Source organism: Ambystoma mexicanum, chromosome 9, assembly GCF_040938575.1.
Source record: "Ambystoma mexicanum isolate Mex_15411 chromosome 9, UKY_AmexF1_1, whole genome shotgun sequence".
In the NCBI taxonomy this organism is placed as follows: domain Eukaryota; kingdom Metazoa; phylum Chordata; class Amphibia; order Caudata; family Ambystomatidae; genus Ambystoma; species Ambystoma mexicanum.
In genome coordinates this window covers 793,418,289-793,446,241 of record NC_090931.1, presented here as the reverse complement: position 1 = coordinate 793,446,241, position 27,953 = coordinate 793,418,289, and the positions used below count along the sequence as shown (strand labels likewise).

The following is a 27,953-nucleotide window of genomic DNA, read 5'->3' as shown; positions in this document are numbered from 1 at the left end:
GAGGGACCATTACTTTAACAAACCCTTGAGAATGGAAAGCTTAAGACCAGGAAACCAGGCTCAAGAATCCAGTAATGTGTTTCAGAGGTATAAGGGGCTCTCCCGCGTCAATAATCAAGGCGGGGACAATCGCCTGCCGCCATGGTATTGTCCCTGGCACCTACAACAAAGCAGTGCGAGTGAATTCAACACAGCCGGTGAGTTGAGGCGAATGATACCAGACAGGTCTGTGGTGAAGCCACGGTTGCAAGCAGCCGCATTGTATGGCGAGTACTCAAGCAAACAGTGTGGTAAAACACATGTGATAACCAACGCAAATGAAGTTGAACAACAGATGAGTGATTGAACTTTGAAATCAAGATACAATACCTTTGACAGAGTGGGTTGGCACTGTGTGCATGCTCATTCAAAGGTCTCTAAAAGGTATCCAACTAAGAGTGGAGAAAGGTGAAAGAGTAGCAAAGAACTGTTCATCAAAGTGTCTTGCGGCAGGTCAAGCAAAATCCTGTGCACAATCGAAAGTCTTCGATGTTCACACTACCAAAAGAATTGATGACAAACTAGAGTACATTTTGGGATAAAATACGTTTTATGTTAAAGAGAATTAAATTGGTCAGAGCCCGGCGCAGGGAGACTGATTGAACATTGCGTTAAACCGGATCTGAGCCCAGCTGAGGGGGATCCGAGGTAAATATTGAATAACCCGAGGAATTGCACACATGCAAATTCTAAGAAGTTTGTATTAAAGGAGATATGAGCCCGGCTGAAGGGAATCCGAGGTGAATAGGATCACTTGAGCAAATGAGTACGTGTGAAATTCAGAGAGGAAAAGAACATATTGTTTGTTTCTCGCATCAGGCCCTCTGAAAGAAGAAACTTTGAAAGGCAAAGAGACTTGAGCACAGAAGACCCTGATGCTAAAGTTTGAACTGCACCAGTGTGCCAGAGAAGCCAGATACTGTGCTAAACTCGACTGTACCGCCTTGTCCCATGCTGAAAACGTGATATGATTTCTTGAACACTTTTCTTTTGCATAACATTGTTTCCCACACTATTTGTATTTAGAGATAAGGATTGGCAATAGGTGTATTAGTATAGGCCCTTTTATTATGACAAGACACCACTAGGACTGCGTTATTATTATTTGATGGTTGTAGCTTGCTCCCATCTTTAGATTTAGGATTAGATAGGCGTCTTTCAAAGCCTTTTAGAAGTTCAATAAACACCCTTGAACTGTGGTCACGTGTGTTTGTCATACTGTTGATACCATGCCCTCCTTACATGTGGTGTCAGAAATGGGATGTGACTCAATTGAGACAAATTGGGGAACCCTAAAATTCCAGCAGCTTAGTCATAGAGCCTCAGACCCCCCTCTATCGCCACGAAAGAATCCATAGGCTTTGATCTCTGTAGCAGCAGAGAAACTACCATCCACTCCAGGGAAAAGAGGAATGATGCGCACAGACTTTGTTTTGATACCCCCTCCTGGGTGTTATAAAAGATTGGCCTCTAAAATCTGGCCTGGCTTGGAAGTTCAGTCTAGATGCTCGAGTAGGCCTCATAGATCCCGACTTCCGGGGAGACAAAGGTTCTCCTGCAGAACCATGGTGAAATTCCATTTGAAGTACATCGTGGGGATACAATTGCATGAGGAATTCTTGAAAGGGCTCGATTTCCTCGTTTTAGAGAGAGTGAACCGGAAGATACTGAGAGAGGTACCTTAGGTTTTGGGGAAGCTGATGAACCATCTACAACTCTAGCAAAAAGGGAAGAAGAACCTACCATCCTTCCCGAGCTAGCCTTCGCCAGGCAAAATGATCCAGGGCTCGCTGAGGCTTTTTTGCGAACAATTCTTGAAGGAGTAGAGAAGTCCAGTTTTCTTCCTAAAACAGGGATTACTGTACAGAAAGGAAACCTCCACAGAAGGCACAAGTAAAACTCAGTAATCCCCAAAACCCATCAGAAGATCATACCAGAGATTGCACATTCTCATTTGACAGGGGGAAACGTAGGACCAGCTAAGACCCAGACGCACATCAGTGTGAAGTTTTACTGGTCAGGTATCCATTTGGATGTAAAAAACTTCATTCAGACCTGTGAAATATGTCGGAAAACCAGTATTCACATTCCCTTGCCTGCCCCTCTGGAACCTTACCAATAATAGAAGTCCGAAATGAGATTATGGTATCGATCTCTGGAGGTGCGCTATGCAAATTCCAAATATTAGCTGAGTTCCTTGGTAGCGAGAAGCAAACAAATCCCTCAAGCTTCCCACAAAGCCTGTGTAATGAGATAATTGAATGAAGTGGTTCGGGAGAGTGTCTCGCGCTCAAAGTCCAAATCTTATTCAAATAGTGCATAAAATCCATCCTAAAGAAGCTCGGAAATTCTACTTCATGATGAATTGTGTTTATTCTTCCAAATTTGGCAAAGCATCCAAAAAACAGCCGACAGGTGTTTCGATCCCTGGTCGTTGTCCAGGCTGTACAAATACAAAGTATGCAAAATATATGTAATTCCAAAGTAGTCAACCAATTGGGCATATAAAATTCAAAGCAAATGTCCAGTTAGTCGAGACATAATAAGAGCATTGTTGCAATAAAACGTTAATAGACCATACCGTGTTGTAGTCACACGTCAGGCCATCATTTGTAGATGAAAATTAAAGAAAAATAACTTAGAAGAACAAAAAATGATAAACACCCATTAATTCAGTATTTGTGAATATTATAAAGTATAACTAGAACAGTGTAGTTCATTAGTTATGATACTAAGAACACCCAGTGCCAAAAGTGCTCTAATATCCCCTCTCAGGGGTTCTAAGTGAGAGAGTCCCTCTTCATATACCTTGCATGTGACCATGAATGAACACGCACACCAGTAACCATATGCAATACTACATAATGTATATAATAAGTGTGATTGGATTGGCCTATCATAGTGCTGAGCAACAGGTGCTTTAGTCAAATACAGCTCACCCTAAATCAATTCCTTGTCCTTTTTGTCCGATTGTTAGAACATAAACTGTAAACTTCTGGGGAAGATATGTCAATGAATTTCACTGCAAATTTTTTCTGAAATTCCAAAACCATTTAGGTACTGTAAAGAAATATACAGTAGTTTTGAAATTATGAGTAGTTACATAAATGCAATATTGATAATTGCACACTCTTAATTGCGTCTCCTGAAGACTAGGGGTTCTTACCTTGAACAGCATGTAACCCTAAAAGTCTGGGTCGCTGTATCTTGAAATATAAGACATCAAATTAGGTATGCCATTTCTGGTCACTGTTATGGTAAAATCCCTAAGGGTAAATGTTATTTGATTAGAATAAGCTAATTGTGGAACAACTGTTCTTCAAACATGGCGAGATCTATGATAACTATAGTATCACTATTTGGATTTTTTTAAAGATTATTTGGATGATGTCAATCAAATGCGAATAAAACTATCTTCAATCTTACTGTACTCATTAGTGAGGACCCACATAATTACGAAGGTGCTAGCCTCCATAAATTGAAGTGAAAGGATAATGGCCCCCAAAAACCTCAAGACGTCACGCGCAACGTGACGCAAGACGTCATTGCAAACATCTCAAAAGCTGCTACGTCATTGCCAAATGGATTTAAAGGGCAATTGGCAATGAAATCTTCTTAATGAATTTTCTCACCTTGTGCATTTGAATATAGTAATCCGGAATGAAAATTATTGGGATCTGCAAAGCGTGCCACTTGGATAAAACTCAGTAAAAAGATCTGAACTACAGATCTAAGTTACAGTGTATACTGGGTGGTAGATACCCGTAAAAAATGATGTGCGTTACCCAAGGCATAACACAAATGATTCTCAAGCACATCATAATCAAAGCCACTGGCAGTGTATTCTGTGAAAGATGCAGGTGTACTCTGAATGATACAATTAGAATGAAAAAAAGAGGAGAGGCTGGTTCCGCCAGGCGTTAGTTGCTCTAAATAAAAGCTGCTAGACATGTGAAATATGTTTAGTCGCACTCCCAGATCTATGTCCGTTATAAGTGATGCTGTAAGTTTGTTCCCAATAAACTCCAGTAAAAAGGGAGAAAACATGCACCTTTCCACATAATGGGTCCGGTTGAAAGAATCACCGTCCCAAAAGGTAGAGTCTTGCTTTCAGATAATACACCAAAAAGTGTAAAAGTGTGTGTTGCTGGTGGGTCATGCCATCATGCACACAGGCTCTGGCAATGTAGTCCACAGTAGGTTATTGATACCACACAGAACTATTGTCTGATTCATAAAAACACATGCATCTCATGGTCACAATGTAAACCCAAATTAGTGCATCTCAAAAGGCAAATAAATTTGCTTTCCTGCTGTTTCAGTTTGAGTTTAACATTGCCACCTCTTTTCCCTAACTTAACCTTCATTAAACCAATAAAACGAATAGTGTCACTGTTGTTCATTTGATGTTGTTCCCGCCAGTGTATGGCCAAAGGCGATTTAGGATCATTATTTCTCACACCGGATGGAGAGACGTGGTATCCCCTTCCCTGTAATACATTTACCCCATACGACCAGGTAGGATACTTAGGAACTCAACCCCTTTGTTTTTTAAAGGGGTAGTAAAAGGGGATTTAGAAAGGGGCCTTCCTGCCATGCGTTTAGCCTTCCTCTCCCTCAAGGCCTTCACTGTCAGACAGAAAGGAACGCCGTCGTCGACTCTGTGGTCCACACCCAGACACCACAGGCAGATCCTATGCAAGTCCAAAATGGACATTTTAGTGCCACGATCGAAGCACTGTTTGAAACGGGTCTTGAGTACAGACATTTTCGAAGAAGCGTTCGGAGCATGCATAAATATTGATCTGAGGCAACGGGCGCAGCGCGACCTATCCAGCATCGACATCATGGCCGAGGAAAATAACTAAAGGGAACACTCTCGCCAAAGGAATCTATCCCTCACACTTGTACATACAACAACATAACAAGGTAATATATAGCAAGTCAAATATAACAGAAATAACAGTTATGTTCAATATAAACCTGATAAAAAACAAGTTACTTACCTGTAACTCCTGTTCTCCAGCATGTGTCTGGCATGGATTGACATGCTCATGAATGAATATTCCCTGTCATCAGGCTGGGAATCCTCTGTGAAAAGAAAATCAGTTTTGCTTTAGCCTGAAAATGGCATTTCCCCTCTAAACCAATCACTGTCATTTGGGTCATACTGCCCCCATTCAATGGCAGTTGTCTCCCTAAGCTCCAGCCCGGGTGGCCATCTTCAGATTTGGTAGAGCATGTAAGGTGGCAGTATGAACCAAGAAGAGCCGCAGAGAGGGAGGATTTGCATGTGAATCCATGCCAGACCCATGCTGGAGAAAAGGAGTTAAAGGTAAGTGACTTGTTCCTTCTCCAGGGTCTGGCATGGATTCACATACTCTTAAATACAATTATACAGCAGTATACATACACACAACCACAGGAAATGGCAAGGCTCAACAGAAGCAATACAATTAAAAACACTTACCCCTGGAAGAGACTCCCCTCAAGCAAACAGAGTGAGTAGCACCGCTTGACTAACCCGGGTCTACTCCCTGGAATCCCTGTTGATGTCCCTGGAATCCCTGTTGATGCAGTAGAATATTGTGAAGGTGTGGGTATACCTCTCCGTAGCAGCCCTGCAGATGTTGAGCAGGGGAACACCAGAGAGAAACGCTGTAGTTGCAGCAATGGCTCTGGTGGAATGGTGGCTCTGGTGGAATGGGCTCTCGGCCGACCTAGGAGAGGTCTGTTGACCAGACAATGACAGTGCATGATGTGATGTAGCTGGTTGAGCCACCTGGAGATGAAAACCTTAGACAGGGCCTTCCCGTAATTCACAGGTCCAAAATTCACAAAGAGTTGAGATGTCTTCTGAAAGTCCTTCATGCGTGCCACATAAAACTTCCAGGCACGAGCAATGTCCAGCAAATGAAAAGTCCTTTCCGCCCACGCCGGGGAGCTCAGGGGTCGGGAAGAAAACTGGCAGGACCTGTTAGGGAGAATTCTCATTCTATGGCTAATTTCCCTTACCTAGTGAGTCCCTCAGCAGCTTTGCTGGATCTCCATTTCTTTCCACTTGGTAAGAGTGTGAGCTTTTCCCTCACTCTTACATCTATTTTGATATGTGTCTTTTACCTGTTTGTAAGATTGTGAGCTCTGGAGTACACCACTTCAGTAGCCCCCTTCTTTGTGTGTGTCACACAGCACCTTCAGTGCAGTGACACAGGGTTGTCGTTCAGACTTCCCACTGACTCCTTTTCTGAGGTGACTACTGTCCCCCAGAAAAGGGTAGTTAGCATTAACTTTACTTAGTCAAATGTAACCACAGATCCAGAACACACCATCTTACATGGAGTGTTGGAAGGGTTAACTCTTACTCTTCTTATCTGTACCTCCTAGAGCATTGTTTCACTCTTTAAACATTTACACATGGCTGGTGGCAGTGGCATCTACCCTAAATTTCTACTGCGGTTATCTTACATAACCGTGGTAATATTGTAGGCTATTGTGTTAGCCTCAAACTTAAACCCGCTTGACCAAATCCTTTTTCGTTTGGCTCTGGTGCGGTTTATTCGCCATTTCTTTTTGTTAAACTCCTTCTTGTATTTTGGTTTGCCTTCTTTGCTCACTGTCCTTTGGCGGGCTTCTACCTAGAAGCCCTCCTCAAGGCGCCTGGGTGATAGGTGGGCTGAATGTGAGGGAGGGGCATAGTCACCCCCTGCACAGGGTATCCTAGGAAACCCAAGTCGCACTTTGTCATGATTGGCCGAGGTGGTTGTCCGGGCTGGACAACCCCCCTGCTGGAGGATTGACTGGATGATTGACAGCCAGGCTGTGTGAATGGGGTTTTGCGCATAAAAGGCAGGTCTCTTGGGCTGGAAGTCAGAGAGTCGCCACTGGAACTACAAGGAACCGACGAGAAGTGGAGGAGAGGTCGACTGCTGCAATTACCCCGTACCGGTGAAGCCCTGCTGCAGTCCTGAGCTACATACCCTTCAACGACTAAGAGGAGATCCAGACCAGAGTCTTCTTCCCTTGAGCCTGGTGGGGATAACCAGCTCATCTTCTTCAGCCAGAGGTCGCCTTCGTGGTCGAAATCGCTGCACACTGCTGTAGTGGTCCGGATAGCCACCTAAAGACCCTCTCTTGTTTTTAAGGAGCGCACCTTTTATTCATTGTCGCTGCTGCCGGCCTCATCTCTGTGTGGTGCGAACCCCCTCATCGTCCTTCATTGTGCTGAAGCTGCAGGAAAGCGTGGGTCTGCGGGAAACCAACAGGAACAACTGCTGTGACACCAGCTTCGTTCTTTGAGAAAGGTACTGTGTCCTGTTTGAGGAATTTTGGGTGAAATCCCTATTTCTCTACTTTAAGGCTTGTCCTTACTTTTACCTCCTTCTTATAACTTTTGCTTCTGAACATTGACAATATCAAAGTACTCTTGGCAACTTTGAATCTTAAACTGTCCTACTGTGTGATCCCGGTGTCACTTGACCTTGGCTCCGGCCCTTTGACTCTTGAATTCTTGTCTATGTGCGTTCTTCGATTCTGTCTTCCTAAACAACATATTGCCTGTGATTTTTGCCCCCAACTCGCTCTGGGTATCTCGGGTGCTAAGTGTGTTTGTGCCCCGGTAGCATTTCTTGCCACGGATACGCGTTTATCTAGTAGACCGAACTGTAAAAAAGTGATCGCAATTGTAGTCACAGTAACGTGTTCTGTTTCGTAACACCGGTCCATTCAAACACAGGCTACTTACCTTGAGTAATACTGTACAAAGTGAATTGGTTAGTTGTAGTATAGTTTACGTGTGGTTTTTAAATTAATAGAAGTGTTGTGTTGATAACAAATGGTTTAAAAATAAATGTACTTATATTTTTTACCTGAAACCTTGAGTCAGTGTTTGCTTGAGTCACAGTAATTGTGGTCCCTTTGTGTAATCTCTGCTACTGCTCATATACTCTTGAGATAAGTCTGGCTGCTCCGCTACTGCTACCACTATAACATAGTAGTACAGGCTTGTACCAAAGGTAAAACTTGTATTGCCACCTGTAGTCTTAATTGTGTGTAGTGGTCCCTAAGGGCACTGCACAGGATTCTGCTAACAGGGCCAAAGGCTTGTTGAGTTGAAATTACGAAGGAAGCTTCAGCAGCAAGGTGGGGTGGGTACTGTAAGGCATCATGAAGCAAGACAAAGACAGCAGATTCACCCTTCTTAACAAAAGGACTTTATTTTTATATGTCAGGATGGTGTAAGGCCTAACGTGACCTATACTAGGGTGGGATTTCCCTACTTAAAGAAACAAAGGACAGCCTGTGTCAGTATGTTCAATTTAAAAGTCTGTCTGTGTCCAAAACCTATACTTGCCCTCAAAACTAAAGACATACAAATGTGTAGGGCTGTCAGCACCAAAAGAAACAGTGTTCAAAATAAAGTTCTGAGTTTCTTCCAGGTCTGGATTGTCTCCACTTCCCCTTTCCCAAGTTCAAATAGTTCCACAAAAAGATTTGAGGTTCCCTTCCCCAAGTACAACACAATTCCAGGAGATCTCAAGGTTCCCTCCCCCAAGAGTTCAAATAGTTCCACACAAAAACTCGGGGTTCCCTTCCCGAAGTACAACTTAGTTCAAGTCTCTTGCAACATAGTTCCAGTCTCAACAATGCTTCCAGCTTCACTTTTATAATCCTTTAGACTCCATAATAGTTGTTTCACATCGCCACTTATACCACACAGCCTTTATTCTCTTGGCTTCTTGGTTTCTCTTTGTTCTACTCTGTCTAGGCGCAATTGTCGGACCACACAGTTCACCCATTACAGGTCACGCAACCGATAACCCGTGGCACTTTGTGATGCTCTTGATTTTTCTTTGGCTCGATCCAACACATGAAAATGAGTCACTCGTTCTAGGCGCAGTTGTTGAACCACGCGGTTAACCCATTACAAGTCACCTTTCCTTGCTTGGCATGGACATCATTTTTGTATTTCAGAACTTATGTCAAGGCTTTGTTCAGTACAGGCTCCCTTTCTTTGAACCCATGTCAGTAGTCAATGTTTGTGGTATTACTCTCTTTGGCAGGATCTTGGATTAACACAATTTGTATTCACTTTATTCAGTGGTGGATATCCTCTTCCACCACCTTGCTTTCACTTTGCACTTTCAAGTTCAGCAATTTGACTTTCACACTTGCTTTTCACAGTTCCATGTGTTAGAATCGCTGCAAAAATGGCTGTTTACACAATAATTTGCGGCAAAAAGGCTGTGGTTTTGCCGCCGCAATCCATGTAAAGGATGCGGGGGACACCCCGCAACCCCCAGACCCATTATACCATTTAAGCTCCAGCTGGGAACACAGAGCTCAGGTAATTGCTGTGGCTCTGGTCCTTGCAAAGCCCGTTCAAGTCCAGGCACCTCTCACACCCTCTGGCAACACAGAGCGTCCGCTCTATTAGTCCTGCTCCAGTCCACTCCACGCCTTGAAGCGGTTGCCTTCCCACCAGGCAGGTTCAATCCCTCAGTCTGCTGGACATTCCTTTTAAGCACCTGTAACCCTTCAATGGGTTGCAGATGCGAGTACTTTGCCCAAGCAAACGTGTAAAAATTAACTGGCCATGCCTGACCCTCCATAGTCAACTTCTTCGTCAACTTCTTCGTCTCAGTACCATAGTGGTGAAATTCACTAGAAGTGTGCATCACTCCTAGTTGCCTCTTCCTCGTCCCAGTCTTAAAGGCACATGATTTGGGGGTGGGGGGGGAAGAGAGAGAGAGAGATGTGTGTGTGTAAGAGAGAGAGAGAGAGGGGGGGAGAGGGGGGGGAGAGAGAGAGAGAGAGAGAGAGAGAGAGAGAGAGAGAGAGAGAGAGAGAGAGAGAGAGAGAGAGAAAAGGACTTACAATACCTTATGAAGGCAGTGGGAGGGAGGGTAGGACACATTCTCACATGGGGAGGGGGACACACCGTGTCTCACCCGATGACATCCTCTCCCCAGTCCCCGAGGTCCCTCCACCCAGGTGATCCTCCATTGCATATCCACCCCCAGGGTCAGGATCCAAAAGCGATGGGCTTTCCCTGGCCACCTGAGAGGGAGATCCAAGGGGAGCAGATGGGAGGATGTCCTCAGATTCCTCACAGTCCGCAGCACCACCCTTGTAGCATGGAAGGACAAATATGGCTGCTTGCAAGAGAGGGCTTGGATCTCCCCGACCCACCTGATCGCCACAAGGAAAGCAGTCTTCCACAAGAGAAACTTCAGTGGGGCCTGATGCATTGGTTCAAATGGGGGCCCCATGAGCTTAGTCAAAACCAGGTTGAGCTCCCAAGCTGGAGCAGGAGACTTCACTGGTGGAAAATTCCAGAAGAGGCCTTTGAGAAACTTCTTGACGAGTCTGTGCACCCACAGAGAGGGCTTACCAGGCGTCCTGATGTAACATGGTATGGCAACCAGACGAACTTTGATTGAAGCATGAGCTACACCAGCCTTGGTCAAGTAAAGCAGGTACGGAAGGAGCTGCGGAGCTGTGACCGGCAGCAGCGTAATTTTCCGAGTCCTGCAGAACACAGTGAAACGTTTCCATTCATGTTTGAAGCACGACAACGTAGAGAAAGCTCTGGCCTTGGCTATGATCTTTTTACATTCCAGCGGCAGCGAATAATGCCCAAACTCTAGGGCTGCAGGAGCCAGGGCATGAGGCTCAGCAACGCCGGGTCGTGGTGCAGTATCGGCCCATCTTCTTTGGCGAGAAGATCGGGAAGTGGAGGCAGCAGGATGGACGGAGCCACTGACAGACGGAGTAGGTCCAGGTACCAGATCTGTCGAGGCCACGCCAGAGCGATGAGTATCATCCTGCAATGACACTGTCTTGAGTGTGTTCAACATACATAGTAGGAGCGGGATCGGAGGGAAGGCGTACAGGAAGGGCTCCTCCCACAGGAACGAGAAAGCATCCCTCAAACTCCTCTGGCACTTGGACCCCACTCGTGGAAAAGAAGAGATATTTGATCCTGATGATGTACCCATTTGTACACAGAAAAAAGTTCCCTGCTGCGGAACCCGCGTCCCCTACACACTGTCTATGGCCTAAGCCTGAAAGTATTTTAAGCCTAATCCCTGCTAACCTCATACAAGGGTAACAGGTCTGGCTTCTAACAAGTTAAGTTGCTGAGCGAGTCTGCAATTGTGTTGTTGGTGCCTGCCAGGTGAAATGGAACATGTCCTCAAGAATGGCCCAGTGCCACAGGTTCTGGGCTTCTAGGGAGAACGCTGGGGAGCGCGTCCCGCCCTCATTCTCGATATAGCTCATGGTGGTGGTGTTATCTATGAAGATCCTCACCACCTTGCCTCCCAGCAACGGCAGGAATGATTTGAGGGCCCAAAATACTTCCCAGAGCTCGAGGACATTGATGTGAAGGTCCTTTTCCTCTGGGAGCCAGAGGCCTCTGGCATGCAACTGTCCAGTGTGGGCCCCTCAACCCTCCATGGAGACACCCGTGGTGTCTGTCGCCTGGTACGGCGGGATCTGAAGAGGAGCTCCTTGCATGAGATGTGGGCACACTCCCAACCATCATAGAGCTTGCTGGAACCCCTGGGTGATGGCGATCTTGTCTGTCCAATATCCTGAAACCAGCAGCCACTGTGCATTCCGGAACTCCTGAAAAGGCTTCATCTGCAGCCAGCATAAAGGGATGAAGTGGATGTCGGAGGACATCAAACCCAACAGCCAGCCAGGAACAGAGCATTTTGCGATGGCTCCACGGAGGACTTCAATAATTGATGGAGAATCCAAGCTCCATCAGCAGACAAATTGTCTCTGCCGTGTGCTGGTTTGCCTGTGTGTGTGAGTGGGAGCGGACAAGCCAGTTGTCAGATATCAGTGGTGGATCCCCTTAAGACGTAGTTGCGCCGGGGCCTATTTCAGTCCAAAGGGCAATGCCTTGAACTGATAGTGCCGCCCATGGACAACAAAAAGCAGAAACTTCTGATGTTTTGGGTGGATGGGGACGTGAAAGTAATCGTCTTCCAGATCCAACGCCACCAGGAAGTCCCCTTCCTCCAGCTGGCCGAGCACATACTACAACGTGACCATCCTGAACTTCTGGGACTACAAGTACTTGTTGAGGCATCTTAAATCTAGGATCATCTGCCGTCGTCCTGACTTTTTTCATACCAGAAAGTATCTGGAGTACACTCCGGAGCCCCAGAGGTACTTGGGGACGGGTTCTAGCATCCCCTTCCGTAATATGGCTTGAACATCCTGCAGCAGTTGAGCCATGTGCTGTTCTCGACGTGCCACAGTAGGAATGCGAGGACACCTGTGTTGGAATTACAAGGCCTGTCCCTGATGAAGAACGTCCAGCACCCATTTCCCCGTGGTGATGGTCTTCCACTTGTCGACAAATTTCGCAAGTCAGCCTCCCACTGGGGTGCAAAAGTGGGGGCCCTGATCCCCAGCCGGTTCAGGACTGCTTGGGCATCTGCGTCCTGGCTTGTGAGCGACAATGATGCTGCCCTCCACTGCTGTAGGCCTTTGAACGGCTCCTGTAGGCCTCCTGGGTGATAGAACAGGAGGATTGGCAAATCGAGGGGGGGGGGGGTTTATACACCTTGGATGACCTGCCGGACCTCCCCCTCAAGGACCGAAAGGACGACAACCTCCTCTGCTGTAATGTCCCCAGCAAGTGCGTGTCTCTGTATCTGTCTTAATAGTCTGAAGAGACTCGTTCACAATCTTGCCAAACAGATCGTCTCCATCAAAGGGCAAATCCACTACCTTGGACTGGACATCAGCCCCGAAGTTAGTGGCCTTCAGTCAGCCTTGGCGTTGTGGGGACACCCCATTGCACCTTTGAACCGGTATCCGCGATGTCCAGAGCCACTGTGATGTCATGATCCGAGCCCACCTCTCCTTCCTGGAACAGGGCCTCAACCTTCTTCCCCTCTGGCAGGAAGTCCAGAATGGGCCTAAGCTTATACCATAGCTCCCTGTCGTAGTGGGATAAGATGGCCAGGGCATTAGCGGCCTTGAAGGTGGAGGCTGCGGTGTAAATAATGCCCTTTCCCACTGCATCAAGCTTCTTCCCCTGCTGGTCTGGATGCACCATGGCTGAAGATGATGGGTCCGACGAGCGCTTCCTGGCGGCGTGAGACCCCACAGAGTTCGTAGAAGGCTGTGATCTCAAGCACCTTGGGGGCCAAGTGCGGGACCCTGCACTTCTTCTCCTGTCTGTCTCTCTTGGGTGAGCAGTACTTAGAGTCTTCAACTGGGCCAAACCTTCCTCCCATACATTATCCAGCAGAGGGATCGACATGACGCTCTCTGGAGTTGGAAGAGAAACCACTCTTTCTTCGTCTCCTCCGGTACCAAATTGAAGAGAGCGGAGGCCCTTGAGATCATGGCTTAAAAAGAACCAACCTTATACAGTGGTGCGGCCCTTGTGGGCTCATCGGCACCCAGCGGCTCCCCGTCAGCCAGAATATAGTCATCAGACTCGTCGGTATGAGTTTCTGTAGCGTCCCTATCCATACCAGTGTCTGTGTGTGCCGGATCCTTCACCACAGGAGTCTCAGGGCGGTTCAGTGGTGGCGTCAGCTGAGGTCTTGGGCCTGAAGATTCCCTCGCCTTATGCTTTGGCTTGGAAGGGCTTCGGGCCAGTTGCCTTGGAGGACTCTGGTCCGGGACAGGCACAGGGGTAGCAGGCAGCCTTTGTTGTATCTCCGACACCACGGTGTGGCCGGTCGTAAGGATGTCTGACGACATGTTCCTGGGCGTTGGTTGAGGCGTGAATGGAGCAGTCGCCAGCAGCTCCAGACTGAAGTGCCTCCGTGGGCTAGACGGTGGAGGAGGCTCGCCCTGCAGGGATCCATTCATTGACACAGTCCCAAGGCCCCCTTTGTGGTCCGAGTGGTAGCCCTGGGGCAAATGGTCGCTGTCAGAACTTCTGTAGATGTGCACAGACACCCTCGGTGAATCCCTTGGTGTTAGGTAAGAATTGATGTACTAACACTGCATGAGACTACACAACACTTATCTGCTTAGTATTAGGTAACCCACCTTTTGGTATAGGTCTGTACTATCCAAGTTGGTAGTGTGTATGCGCCGTCAGGTCTATCTCAAGAGGGGTAAATGTGACCTGTAGAGCTGTAGCAATGAAATGCTCAAATACAAGTAACCAAGAAACACTCACACTCAAGGTTTCAGTTATAAATAATTATTTTTTTAACATCAATTTTTAAATAAGCGTTCTTTCAAAAGGGCAAGGTATGCAACAATCAAATACACTTTAAATGCTTTTCAGAATCGACACAAGTTAGTGGATACTCTTTGGATATGCTTCTTACACACTTCCTACACCCAGAGGTGACTTCATTCACAAGGACAGTAATGGCATTTATATATCACTAGTTATACTTTACAGTTTCTGAGGTTGCAGAAAGGAAATGTTAAAGGAAGGAAACAAAGGTTAAACAGTTTCTCAGGGTATACAAGTATACTTAAATCTTCCAATGAAGTCTAGACAAGCCTTTCCCAGCAATAACGGGCTAAAACAAGTTACCACCTATGAGGGAAAGAAATATAAAAGTCAATGGATTAGAAGAGTCTGCAGGGAGCCAGGACAGGACAAAGTCAATTGGAAAACAGTCTATGGAGCTGAGGCACTTCTTAGATAATAAAAGTCTTGCACAAAGTTAGCAAGGTTTGTAGAAATCACTTGTAGGGTCACAAGCTGTTAAACTTGTGAAAAGTACAGTTGGAATCAACTCTACAAAGTAAGCCAATGCAAGTCTCAACGGAGAAGAGCACAGCGAAAGAGACAATGAGGTAAGTACCCCAAGCCTCAGAAGAGTGGTCCAACTGGATTCTGTCCTGTTGCAGCGGTTCAGACCCTGGGTTCCTGAGCCTCAGTCATGGGGACAAGAGGGAAGTCTGGAGGGCTCCTGCGAAGGCAACTTGGATGTTGTCGGCAGCTACGGGCTCTTTTCAGATCAGCAGCACTTTGCGGTTTCAGGCAAACAGTACCACTGTGGATCTCGGATACCGGTTGGAATTCCTTCACTCCTTGGGTCCTGCAATCTGGTGAGGGGACTCAAGCTCTGGTCGTCGTCCTTCTGGAGGGTCCTTAGGCGACTCATGGAGATTCTGGCTGGATTTCAGACTTTGCACTCGACTACGGATTTCTCTGCCCCTGGCACTCGGTTCTTGCAGCAGCAAAGTACAGCCAATCTGGAAAGATGGTCCAGTGGACTTCATCATGGGGTTAGTTGGGCCCAGTAACCCAAGGGAAGAAGTCATCCCTTCCGGAGCTTCTTGTGTAGATTTGAAAAAGGAGTTTCAGCACAGCAGCCGGGCTTCACCGGCAATTCAAAGGTCCAGGAGGATGCAGCAAGCTTCGTTCACGGTTTCTTCGGCGGGTGTTTCTCCCAGTGGTCGACTCGGACTCTAATCCCAAATCCCTTGCCTTTTAAGCAGGTTTCTCCCATTCATGCACAGCCTAAACTGTCAATCACACAGCAGGGTACCCAGCCAGCCAATCAGGACTGGTTGCATTCAGGCATTCCTAGAGACAAAGGACAGGGGAGTTTCGGGAACCTCCGTCACATCCTGCCTTTCCAGACACACTGGAGCCAGAGGCGTGCTTCAGGGCTGAAGCCTGCCAAAGGCAAAACGAACAAAGGGCTCAACTCGACCTTGACGTGCAGAGTAAAACCCAAGAAAGACCTCACAAACAGAAAATGGCGAAAAAAGACGAGGGGGGCCATTTTGACAAAATGGTCATCCACGGGTGCTATACTGCAGCTGAGGATTCAGCCTGCGGTAGAAAAGCACAATGGTAGGGGGCCATTAAATCTCTGCCACCAGCCATTTAAAGTAGTGAGCGTAGCATACATTTATTTTACATGAGAATGTAGGATAAGGGGCTACTAGGTAACCCCCTAGCACGCCACATAAGATGAGGTGTGCTGGACCTACAAAGAGAAAAGGTAAGAAAAGTCAATTTCACTACACTGTTCTTGGGAACTGTAGTTCACACAAGAAAAGGTATTTAAACCTTATAAAGAAATCTAAAGGATTTCTCAGTGACACTGCACTGAAGGTGTAGTGTGTCACCATACAAAAAGTAGATGCCTATGGAGTTTGTCAGACTCCAAAAACAGAGGAAACAAATAATCCAAATCAGACACATGAGAGAGTGAGAAAAAGGGCTCACTCACCCCAGTGTGAAAATGTAAAAGTCCTAAAGTCCAGCAAAAGAGCTGGGGGTCTCTAAGGTTGAAGGGAATTAGCACTGAAATGAGAATTCTCCCTAACACTTGGCATCATCAGTGCTGTAAGGAAGACAGACCCAAGTGATCACAGTTCAAGGGTGTTTATTAAACTGTATAAATAGGTGAGAAAAACGCCTAATCTAAACCTAAATCGAGGTTGGGAGCAAGCTACAACTATCAAATAATAATAATGCAGTCCGAGTGGTGTCTTGTCAAATAAAAAGGACCTATACTAAAAAGAAAACTATTGGCAATCCTTAACGCTAAGTTACAAATCAGTGTGGGATGATGTTCACCAGAAAAGAAAGAAGTGTTCACAAAATGTCAGGATGGTACTGCTGGGGTCTCCCTTCCTGACATTTCTTAGCACGGGACAAGGCAGGACTCCTGAGCACAACACACACCTGGGCTTCTCCAGCACGAGGTTACAGCTCTTTTCAGCGATATCAGGACCTTCCGTGGACAAGTCTCTTTCATACAAAGTCTCTTGCTCCGAGGGCCTGATGTGTCAACAATAACAAAACAAAAAGTTCCTTTACGTAATCTTTTACGTTGGGCGATGACTCTTCATCCCTGGATCCCCCTCAACCGGGCTCAGATCCTTTTCAAATGTTTGCCTCCCTCTGTTGGGTTCACTACAGCCTTTCACTCAAAATATCTTCACATGTAGTGCTCATGAGTCTCAATGTCTTTTTAAACAATCATTCACTGTGGCCATCGCTGAGCCGGGTTCACTCTCATCAACACAATGCTCACGGGAATATTATGCTTCACCCTGACTTGCTGGCCTACCTCAGCCGTGTTCACATTTGCCAGATACACAATTCACTTTTCTTTATCACAATGTGGGATTCACTTCCCTTGGCATCCCTCCGTCAGGTTCACATAGATATTCTAACAGTTCATGATTCTATTATCTCATTAGAATGGTGGGGTCCCTTTCCACTAGCTTTCTTTCGGCATCTCTCAGTCGGGTTCACACTTGTCTTAGTTTGCAATTTTGACACCAGAGACTCCCCTCTTCCGGGTTCAAGTCTCAGCCTTAATTTCCTTTAGATTCAGCTCGGTGGGGATCAAATCCGTTTTGTTTCATTTCCCTTCGGGGTTCACTTCCCCTAGGATTTTGGTACCAATCTCAGGACTCCCCTTGGTCGGGCCCAAGTCCCTAAATGGCTATCGAAGTCTTTCGAATGTGTTGAGGTTTTTGCCCCCTCACCAACAGGACCACTTCGATCTTTCCATAGCAATGCCTTCTGGTTCTTGTAGTTTTAACTAACATGTTTTACAACAACATCTCTCAATTGCTCATTTGCTTTCACAGTTTGCACACCTTTCACAGAGCCCTCCTCCTAGGTAAGATTCCCTTTCCCGGGCTTCTCTGCTACTTAGTATTGTCAGTATTTACAGTTCCTTAATACTCAACATACTTGTTATTGCTTCTGTCAGCATATGACTCCTACGCTACTGCTGCAAGCACTTCCCGACACAGACCAGACTCTCCTTTTCCCTCTGACTCACCGGTTGTGAACAGAAGCTCTGCTCTGTAGTGTCTTTTCGCTGTGAAGTCAAGGCTGGGTTTGCCGCATCCCCGAATCCTCCCCAACTCTGCCGTTCACCCGGAAGGGCCGTCTGCGACCTACTAACACTCTCGAACTCGGTTAATCTTCCCAGGAAGGGTCCACAGCTGTTGCAGTGTTTACAATACAACTGTACTCAGCCAAAGGGATCATTAGCAATTGTTAGCTTCCCTCTTTCTCTGTGGCCAGCCATTACTTTCCGCCTGGTCTGCCACTGCTCCGAACAACCAGCTTCTTCCAATGCTTTGCCTCGCTCCCCACATGCTTCAGTGCTCCACCCTTTAACCTTGTGGGGAGGAGTCCTGGGTGCCAGGTGTGTGTAGTTACAAAGGATTGCCTGACCCTGCCTGATCTCATTAACGGGACAATATGGTGGAATCCCATAGGAAGTTAAGGCCCTGTTTCTCCTATAGGGAATTTTTCTTTCTTCTTGTCTGTTCTTCCTCGTCCCAGTATGTCTCAGAATTGGGGAGGTGGAGTTTGAGATTGAACTCAAATACCCTCTGCTGGTACAAAAGGGGAGAAAATGATGGAATTTACAGAAGGAATGAATATTATGTCTCCCCTTTTGGTATTCTCTGCCAGATTCTCCATTTAACTGGAGGCCAAGGTGGGAAAAGTCCTAAAGTTTTTCACAATGGTATCCTCCCTTGTCTGGGGAGCAGTTCCGTAAGCGGTGGAGGCTCCCTGGGCCTACCAAACTCCTTTGGGAATGAAGCTACTTAACCAGGCGCATCAGCAGTGGTTGTAGGCGGAGCTGCCGCTGAAGCAGTAGCCGTGAAGCCAAAGATACTTGCAGGGTCGCTGTCATCTTGGTGGCAGAGACCACGGAAGTAGTAAGGCTTCCTTTCGACTACGGGATTGTCGACGAAGTGGATGCCGGTGATGTCGTTGACGGGTCGTGCTAGTCGACAGAGTGGATGTCCTGGAAGATGAAGCAGTCATTGACGACGCTGTGATCCTGGTCGACCAAGGTGTTGGGAGGAGCCACCTGAGGACTTATCCTTTGTAGCCTTGTCCCAAGACGGCAATTGAAGTTTCGACAGGTTCAGGGACTTCCTCTTGGAAGGAGTACCCCTAACTGGCAGGCTCAACATGGACGTAGACTGGGAACGTGTCCTTCCTGAACTGGGTGCTGCAGCTGCGGCGCCCCTAGCGGGATCCGTAGCGTGATTTTTAGCCTTCTTTAGGACCCCCCCGTGAAGGGGCGTCCTCAAAGGATCTTAGCCTCTTCTTAGAGGTAGCACGCTTATGGGACCGGCCGGTCCGTGAGGCATGACTGTGCCCGGAGGCTGAGTCAGAGGACTTCCCCAACTTGAGCCATGCCGCCAACCTGCTGCAACTGTCCTTTTCTCGTCTTGCACAAGCTGTATAATAATCAAGCTGTATCAATCCTTCACGCATATGACCTTCCAAGACGTATTCTGCTGCATGCTCAACAGCCTTCGACAAACCGTAGGAGAATTTAGCAAAACCGCAAGCTACATTTTGTGGCCTTGAGAGCCATGATGCCTGAGATGAAAACCTTCTTGGCCAAAGCATCTATCCTTCCCCTGTCTGTAGGGAGATTTGACATGGATGCCACGGGCCTGGGGAATATAGTGACAGCCTGAACTACCATCCCTTCTGGGGAAGGGTCCCCTCTTGCCAGCTTGTACTTCCCTGTGACATTGGTATTCGCGCGGGGGGGGGGGGGGCAAAGTGCATGGATTCCGCCAGATGGAAGCCAAAGGGTCAGCTATGGCCTGATTGAAGGGCATGTTGTGCGCAATAGCTGGGCCCTCATCCAGGATATTTGTATGCTCATACCCTTGATGGTGAGTGGCGGATGACTTAAGGCCGAGGGTGTACACCACCTTTTCCACTAATGTGCTAAATTTGACATTAGAGTGGGTGTAGGGTTGTTTTTGTTGCATCTCAGGGTCTGGAGATGTGTCCAACACACTGGCATCTTGAAGGACCTGAGCAAGTGCCACCCAATTGTCTTGGTCCACGAAATAGTCGACACTGCCTGATCCCACAAAGATGGGGTCAACCTCTTCATACCCCTCGGCCTGATCGGTGCCGAAAATCGACTGCATCGATCTGAAAAAGCCTGTCTGGGATAGTGGTTGAAAGGTGCCGACGTCGCTGTCGGCGTCAAGGGCTTTTCTTTCAGCTCCGTAGCTCTGGATGCCAAGTGTGAGAAACCTGAAGGTGTCTCACCCGCTAGTCCCCAGAGATCTGTCGTCCAGGTGGCCAGGACACGGGCATCGCTATTGGATCCAGTTCCTGGGGGTGGACCATTGGGGGAGGATCACCGGGGTAAGGGGGTCTTCGGGGAGTGGAAGTGGGATACCGAGATTTGAGACGCGGTATCCCCTTTCCCTGTAACACCTTTTCCCCATCCTACCATCTAGGGTATTTAGAAGATCTGCCTCCCGCAATCCTCTCTTTTCCCACAAGAACACTTTCTGACACTGTAACAGACAACAGACTAACACCAGAGGCGTTTACCTGACATGTCCCAACACAGGGGTCAGGCTATTGACAATAACCATGCACACCTGACGGCCCATTACCTTTCCCAAAGGATAAAAGGCGGAGCATGAAAGCAAACTTCGAGCAAGGCCGAATGCACGAGGAGACAGCTACACCAAACCGGCAGATCAAACGGAGAAGAACGGCGGTGAGACCTGGAAGGACAACGAAGGGGGAATTGCCCTTGTCCTTTTCAACTTATGTCCGCAAAACCTCTGAAAGGGAAAATTATAACACCAGGAATTATAACTGGAGTGCGGAGCAGCAGATATACACGGGGGCCTCCTGCATTAATAACGCAGCATAGAGACAAGCTGGCTACCATGATACTATCCTTGACTACAGAGATCAGAGAAGCCAACGGGTTCAGCACAGCCGGTGAGTCGGAGGAAACTGATAGCAAAGTGTATAGGCGCGTTATAAATGCCATATCATATCATATATCAAACCGTGTGTTGAGCCCAGGGTTGCAAGTAGCAACATTTATAAACGCCAAGAATTCGCAAGACAAAGAACTTATGTGTGGGGTTGAACTTTGAAGAAAGCACAGTTGAGGTCCAGGTGCAGAGAGATCCGGCCCCACGTGGGCGCTCATTCGAAAGGCTCTGACCGAGACCGTTTTTTAAACTACAAGAACCAGGGGTGGCCTAAGGCATCAGAGTTGTCCTACAAGGGTTACGTCAAATCCCTTATACGATCGAAAGTCTCTGACCTGTTGCCAAAAGAAAGCTAGGGGAAGGGAACCCCGCTTTTCAATAAGGTTGTGGACTGTGAATTGTGGCAAGTGTGAAACTGACAGAGGGATGCATAGCGAAAGCTAGGAGAAGGAAAACCTTGCTTTCTGATGAAAATGAGCAATGCATGAACTGTGTTAAAGAAAGGCCGTAGTGAACCTGATGGAGGGAGGCCCAAACTGCGAGAAGGATCCGAGCCTGATGAAGGAAGATCCTGGCGGTGAAGAGCAATCGCCCTAGGTGGAAGATCACAGAGAGAACTTTGTTTGTTTATCGTTGTGAAACACCACAGGACTTCCAAGGCAAGAGACTTTTGCAAGAAGGAGACTTAGGCTCTGAAGGTTTTTGATATTGTTGAACTGAACTGCATCTTGCTGACGGAAGGGAGACCCAGCCATACCATCCTGACTTATCATTTGTTGAACACTTCTTTCTCTTCTGGTGAACATTATCCCACACTCTTTTTGCAATTTAGTGGTAAGGATTGGCAATAGTTATTTGCTGGTCATAGCTTGCTCCCATCGCAGATTTAGGTTTAGATTAAGCGTTTGACTCACCCATTTATACAGTTTAATAAACACCCTTGAACTGTAATCACTTGTGTCTGTCTTTACTGTTGCCACCATCAGTTCCTTAGACGAGGCAGAGGGCTTAGTCGCTTGTAGCGGAGCCTTAGAAGTCGATGGATTGGGTACCAGTGCCAATGGTTCTGACGGGCGAAGGGCGATGTGCGAGAGGCTTCTAGAGGGTGATTTCCATGCCTCTTGGGGCACGGAGCCCATTGACTTCCTGGCAAGCGTGGGGTCGAGAGTACCGAGCGCCGCTTTAGCTGCCAAGGCCTGCTGGTTGGGGTTGGGAGCCATGCTGACAGCCGCCTGTTGCTGAAACATTTCTCATTTCACGCGAGTGGTCGGTCCCTTGGAGGGCTTACCTCGCTCCGAGGAAGAATCTGATTCCCGCTGATGGTGGCGTCACTTCCTCTATGAGGAAGAGTATGAGGAATGGCTTCTGGAGTGGTACCTCTCATTTTCCTGCAGTGTCAGCCTTCATCATGACGAGTGGGCTCCTCAGCCTTGCCCTCAAGTGACCTGAGAAGAGACTGCGCTGGAGACTTCGGCGACAGTCGGCCCTTGGCCAGCTTACTGGCTATGTCTTGCAGGGACTTGGGTGGCATCTTGGCGAATGATGCGAAGGCCTCCGTGGTGTCATGAGTGGAACCCAAACACCATAAACAAACGTTGTGTGGGTCCGTCACCAACATTTTGGCCTCGCAATCGGAACACCACTTGAAACTCGAAATCCGCTGCGAAGACATATCGAGGTGAATCAAAAAAAAATGTTGAGTAAAACTCAAGTAGGTTCTCGATGCAGCGTGTGAGCAGGCGGAAAAAAGGAAATGAAGCATGGGGCGTAGAGATGTGGTATATGTATTGCGCCTGACATCACTTCCGGAGCCGACGATCGACCACCGCGCAAGACGGACCGACGATATCCGAGCAGCAGAGCTGGAATATGGACATCTATCAAGAGAAGGAATCGGCGGGAGAAAAGCAATCCATTGAAACCCGGTTGCTGCGAGTAGCCAAAGTCAATATGCGCCTCAATGGGGAGTGAAGCCCACCTGCCCCCCCCACCCCCATCGGCAGTCATGGACCATTGGGCAATGTTACCTCCTCTCCAGAAGCTGAGTTTCTTATGTCTGAACCTAAAAGGCCTGAACTCACTGAGGAAGCATAACATCGACACTGCAGCGCCTGAAATACCTGAATAGCTCAGTATTTTTACAAGAGACTCACCGGGTCCCATCTGATTTTGGATGCCTATGGAATTGAAACTATCCCAGGCAATTCCATGCCTCCAGTGGCTCAAAAAGAGGAGGTACAGCTATCCTTTTGGCAAGAGGAACACTATGTGGCGGTCAATGGAATGCTGCATGGGCAGCTATACACTCTACTTTCGGTGTATGCCCTGTGAGAAACCTGAAGGTGTCTCCCTGACTAGTCCCCGGGGATCTGCCATCCAGGTGGCCAGGACATGAGAATCGCTATTGGATCCAGTTCCTGTGGGTGGACCAGTGATGGAGGATCACCTGGGTGAGGGGTCTTTGGGGAGTGGGACACCTGACAGTGAGATGTTGTATCCCCCCCCTGTAAAACCCTCACCCCATCCTATCAGGTAGGATACCTGGGAACTTTACCTCCCCCTCCCTACACGAACACTTTCACACAGACAGCCCGCTCTGGGAGAAAACAGACTCATACCCGAGCAATGCACCGGACATGTCCCACTGCTCTGGTCAGGCAAAGTCATGCAATTACCTTTGACAACTCACACCTAACTTCCATTAAGCTTCCCCACACGGATAAAAGGCGGGGCACGAGAGCACACTCTGAGCGAGGCAAAAGACACAAAGGAGCAGCGTTTTCCAGGCAGCAACTGAACGAGGGGAGAAATACAGCAAACCGAGAATGGAGAACGAGGAGCGAGACACCCTTGACCTTGTCGGCGAGAAACTGTTACTTTCCAGAAGCTTTCAGATTAAAAGGCGTAATGCCAGGAAACCAGACTGAAGAATCCTGCATTGTGTGCCAGAGATACCCGGGGCCCTCCTCCATGACTGGCCGAGTCGGAGAGGAGCAGCAGCTGCTGCTGTGGTACCGCCCTTGGCTCCAGGATCAGATCAGCGCCAGAGAAATCAACAGAGCCGGTGAAACCGATCCAAGACCGGTCTGAGTTGAAGCGAAGGTTGAATTCAGCAACATTGTATTAAGAGCGAAGAATATTAACATGTGTGATGAAAGACGCGAGTAAAGCTCAATTGCTGATGGATGTTTGAACTTTAATATGAATCAGAAAAGGTACGATGCAACAGGGTGGTCAGGCACCGCGGGTATGCTCAATTGAAGGTCTCTGTTTGAGGTATCCAGCCAAGAAGTGGCAGAAGCGAAAGTAAAGTTTAAAGGTGAAACTTATGAATAAAGTGAATTGAAGTGGTTGTGCAAAGGTTTAAGCAAAATCCATTGCACAGTCCAAAGTCTTTTCAATTTTGCTAAAGAGCGGAAAGCAAGGAAAGTGAGATTACAAGGTCCGAGCCCGACCTGGGAGAGACCTGTGATGAAAAGTAAACCCGAGAACTTGTGAATGTGAAAAACCTGATGAGAAAGGAACTTTGGAATTTGTTTGTTAATCCAGGCACTCTGCAAATAAGAGACTTTTATTGGGAAAGAGACTTTGGCGCAGAAGGCCCGGATATCTATATTCCGAGCTGCATCCTCGTGCCAGAGAAGTCAGAGTGTGTTCCAAAGTCAGAGTGCACTACCTTGTCCTGTGCTGAAAACGTGGGGAAGGGAACCTCAATATTCAGTCAACTTGATATATTACTTTTTGAACACTATTCTTATTTCTATGCACCATTTTGCCGCACATATTTGTTATAGCATAAGGGCTGGCAATAGGTTTTGTTAGTGTAGACCATTTTGATTTGACAGACACTACTAGGACTGCAGTATTTATTATTTGATGGTCGAGCGTGCTCCCATTTTTAGATATAGGACCAGATAGGCGTTTTTCTAACCCACTCTGTACAATAAACACCCTGGAACTGTACATCATTTGTGTCTGTCTTCACTTTTGATACCATGTCTTCCTTACACTGCCCCCCAGAGAACCTAACCCTTGTTGTGCCACAAGAGTCTTGTGGCCTATCCAATTTGGTGTTATGCAACACATAGGAGTCTATTGCTTCAATAATGGGCATCAAGCAATTAGTTGGTTGCATTTCTCTAAAAGTTGCAGATGCGTCCATTGTATCCCACCCATTTAGCCTGTTTACCTGATTAGGGTCTGCAGTGACATGTTCAGCACCAGCCTGTTTGGCTTGCCCCTGGGTTGGGCACTGTCTTGCTTTATTGCACAAACCCTTTGTGCTACTTTCCCTTGATGGAGGTTTACTAGAGACAATTCTGGTTCTACATTCGGTCTTCTTACCCAGATCGTTGATGCTACTATTCAAAAGATCTAACCTCCATTATCAGTTCTTGAAGTAGACCTGCTATCTGCCCCAAATTTTTGTCTCCTATAAAATCCCGTATTACATCCACGTGCGCTTGCACACTAGGGACACCACTGATTGGATGTGCCTTCAGAGGACGATGGTCAAACTGTCTTGCACCTCCACAGGCTACATCTGTTTGCATCATCTTTTGATTAGAACACTTGGAATTCCTGCCACACTTTAACCTATGTTTTTTCTTGTGGGAGGATGAGGAGGGCAAATGGTGTGTCTCGTTTCAAGAATGTGAGCGCTTTTTCACTTTCTGTGCTTCTCGGATGTAGGGCCTTCAATGTGTGCCTTCGGATTCATTTGTCGACTAGAACCGCGCTGCTTGACGTCGTGTTACTTCCTGAGTCATCACACACAAATACTGTGCAGGTTCACAATTGACATCTTCGAGCCGCAGATCTGACAGCGCTTGAAATACAAGGCTTTGGGGCCCAACATATCGGCATAGAATGAAGAAAAATGTTGTCACTGAAAAGAATTACGTTCCAAAACAGCGTGCTGAGCACGCAGAATAAAGGAACTGAGGTATGAAGGAATAATGACGTGATATATGTACTGCCGACGTCACGTCCGGAGTCGAGGAAGGGTGCGGCCGAGTCAAGGTAGAGTCGATGTCAAGCTGCACTATTCCCCCTGTTGAAAACATTTCTGAGCAGCTGACGCTGGAAGGGATATCTGGCATATGAAGACCCTGTGGAAGGATGCAATCCATAAGAATCATGAAGCAGAATATGTTGGATCATGTGACTACACACTCTTGTTTGCATATTTTTTCTGTATTATATACAATTCTTCCCACCTAATACACATTGAATTAAATAATTCATAAAATAACTGACATCCAAAGAAAGTTAGAGGATTTAAATGACACAACATATTGGGTCCAAAATAATTAAGCCAGACATTCCAGAACATTTTAATTAATGATGATCATTTAAACAATTCTAACATGTACTCTACCTCAATATGGTGCATGGCTTTATTCCACAAAGACAGTTTCTCTTCAGTGCTATATCCAGGAATAGAAAGGATATTGTGAATATAATTGAATACCTCTTCCTAAAGAAGGAAAAAACAGGAAGGAAATAGTTCAAATGAGTTCATTCAAAATACTTTAACAGTAAATTGATGAAATATGCATATGATAGCGCTGGTTAATTCCAAAGAGACTATCTAATAAGCCCAGATCACAGAATTCTTTAAAAACAAAACTGTACTTCTGTTTTATCACAGATTGAGATTCAGAAACATTCAAACCACAGAATTTAAGAGTAATTTATTAAGAAACCTGGTACTTTACCAAATTCTGCTAATGTCTGAATGGCACGGAGAAGCAAAATCTTCATGTGTTTAAGGAATAATAAAACATGACCTGTGAATAAAGCAATTTTGTGCGTGGTGGGTCTCCACAAGAAAACCTGGATATCTGGGTTAGCTATTACCCTTTTAGCAAGGGGTTCTATGAATAGTGCAAAAAGAAGAGGAGAAAAGAGGCATCTTTGAGGTGTTCTTTGCAACGGAAAAGAGGCCCAGTATACAGATCATTAAATATAATTCTTGTATTTGGCATGGGAAAGGTTGCTACAACCCAAGAAATGAGGTTGGGGCCATTACAAAAGCTAGGAGCGATTCTTCTATGACGCCCAATCCACTGATGGTTTATTAGTATCAATAGCCAACAGATACAACCTGTCCTTACTGTGGTTTATTTATTTATTTTATGTATGTATGTATAAAGCGCCAAAAGCCTGTGTGCATCGGGGCGCTGGGACAAAAACACAAAAGACAGTCCGTAAAACTCAATACAATGCTCAGGGGTTCAGAACGGAGAGAGAGCCAGGGTCATGGAAAGAGAGCAGAATCATTTATCTAAAAAGATGAGTTTTTAATCTTTTCTGAAAGGTTTTCAGATTGCTGTCTTCCGTGAGTGAGGTGGGCAGTAGGTTCCAAGATTTAGCTGCTTTGATGGTAAAGGATTTTCCAAATGCTTTTTCCCCGTTTATATCTGGGGCCTGTCATCAACCTTTTTCCTGTTGATCGCAGAGCCCTGCTGGGCTCATATTGTGGAATTCGGTTTTTGAGATATCATGGGGCGGTGCCATGTATGCACTTGTCGGTCAGCGACGTGGTCTTAAAAAGAATGCAGTTGCGCAAAGCAAGCCAGTGTAGATTTTTCCTGTGCTGTGTGATATGTTCATGTTTCATGAGTTTATTCACAATGCGCACAGCATTGTTTTGTGTTACCTGGCATTTGTTAAGGTGGGTTTCCGAGGCACCTGCCAGCAGGGAGTTGCTATAGCCTAACTTAGACAATATAGTGAAACAGGCAATAGTAGCTGCATTCTTCTCTGACACATATGGTCGAATGTTTCTTAGGAGGTGGAGAGAGTAGTTGGTTTTTTGAAATTCGATTCACGTGGGCATCAGATGCTAACGATGCCTCCAAGTGAATTCCAATGGTTTTTACTTTCTCCTGGACCGGGATGCTGTTGGTACTAATTTGGAATTTGGAGTAATCTGTATTTAGTTTGTTTCAAGAAACTTGGGAGCCAAATATCAGAAGCTCTGTTTTGTCCCCATTAATGCAGAGCCAGTTGTTGGACATCCAATTCTCTATGAGATGGTATGTGGCTGTTAGTTTGGCTGCGTTCTTTACATAGTCACCCGTGACTTTGAGGACCAATTGCGCGTCATCCGCGTAATTCGAGAAGAACACACCCATGTTGTCTAACAGGTCGCAAAGGGGTCTAATGTAAAGGTTGAAAGATAGCATGGATAA

At 46.7% G+C, this 27,953-nt stretch overlaps 1 protein-coding gene across 3 annotated transcripts in view; it reads right to left on the bottom strand.

Annotated features, from left to right (window-relative positions):
* Positions 1–27,953, bottom strand: part of VPS8 (VPS8 subunit of CORVET complex) — a 2,529,257-nt gene that overhangs the window by 845,049 nt on the left and 1,656,255 nt on the right. For all 3 annotated transcript variants that reach the window (XM_069615741.1, XM_069615740.1, XM_069615739.1), the window contains exon 32: positions 26,135–26,233. In XM_069615741.1, the coding sequence (XP_069471842.1) occupies positions 26,135–26,233 (99 nt within the window). The remainder of the gene's footprint in view (positions 1–26,134; positions 26,234–27,953) is intronic.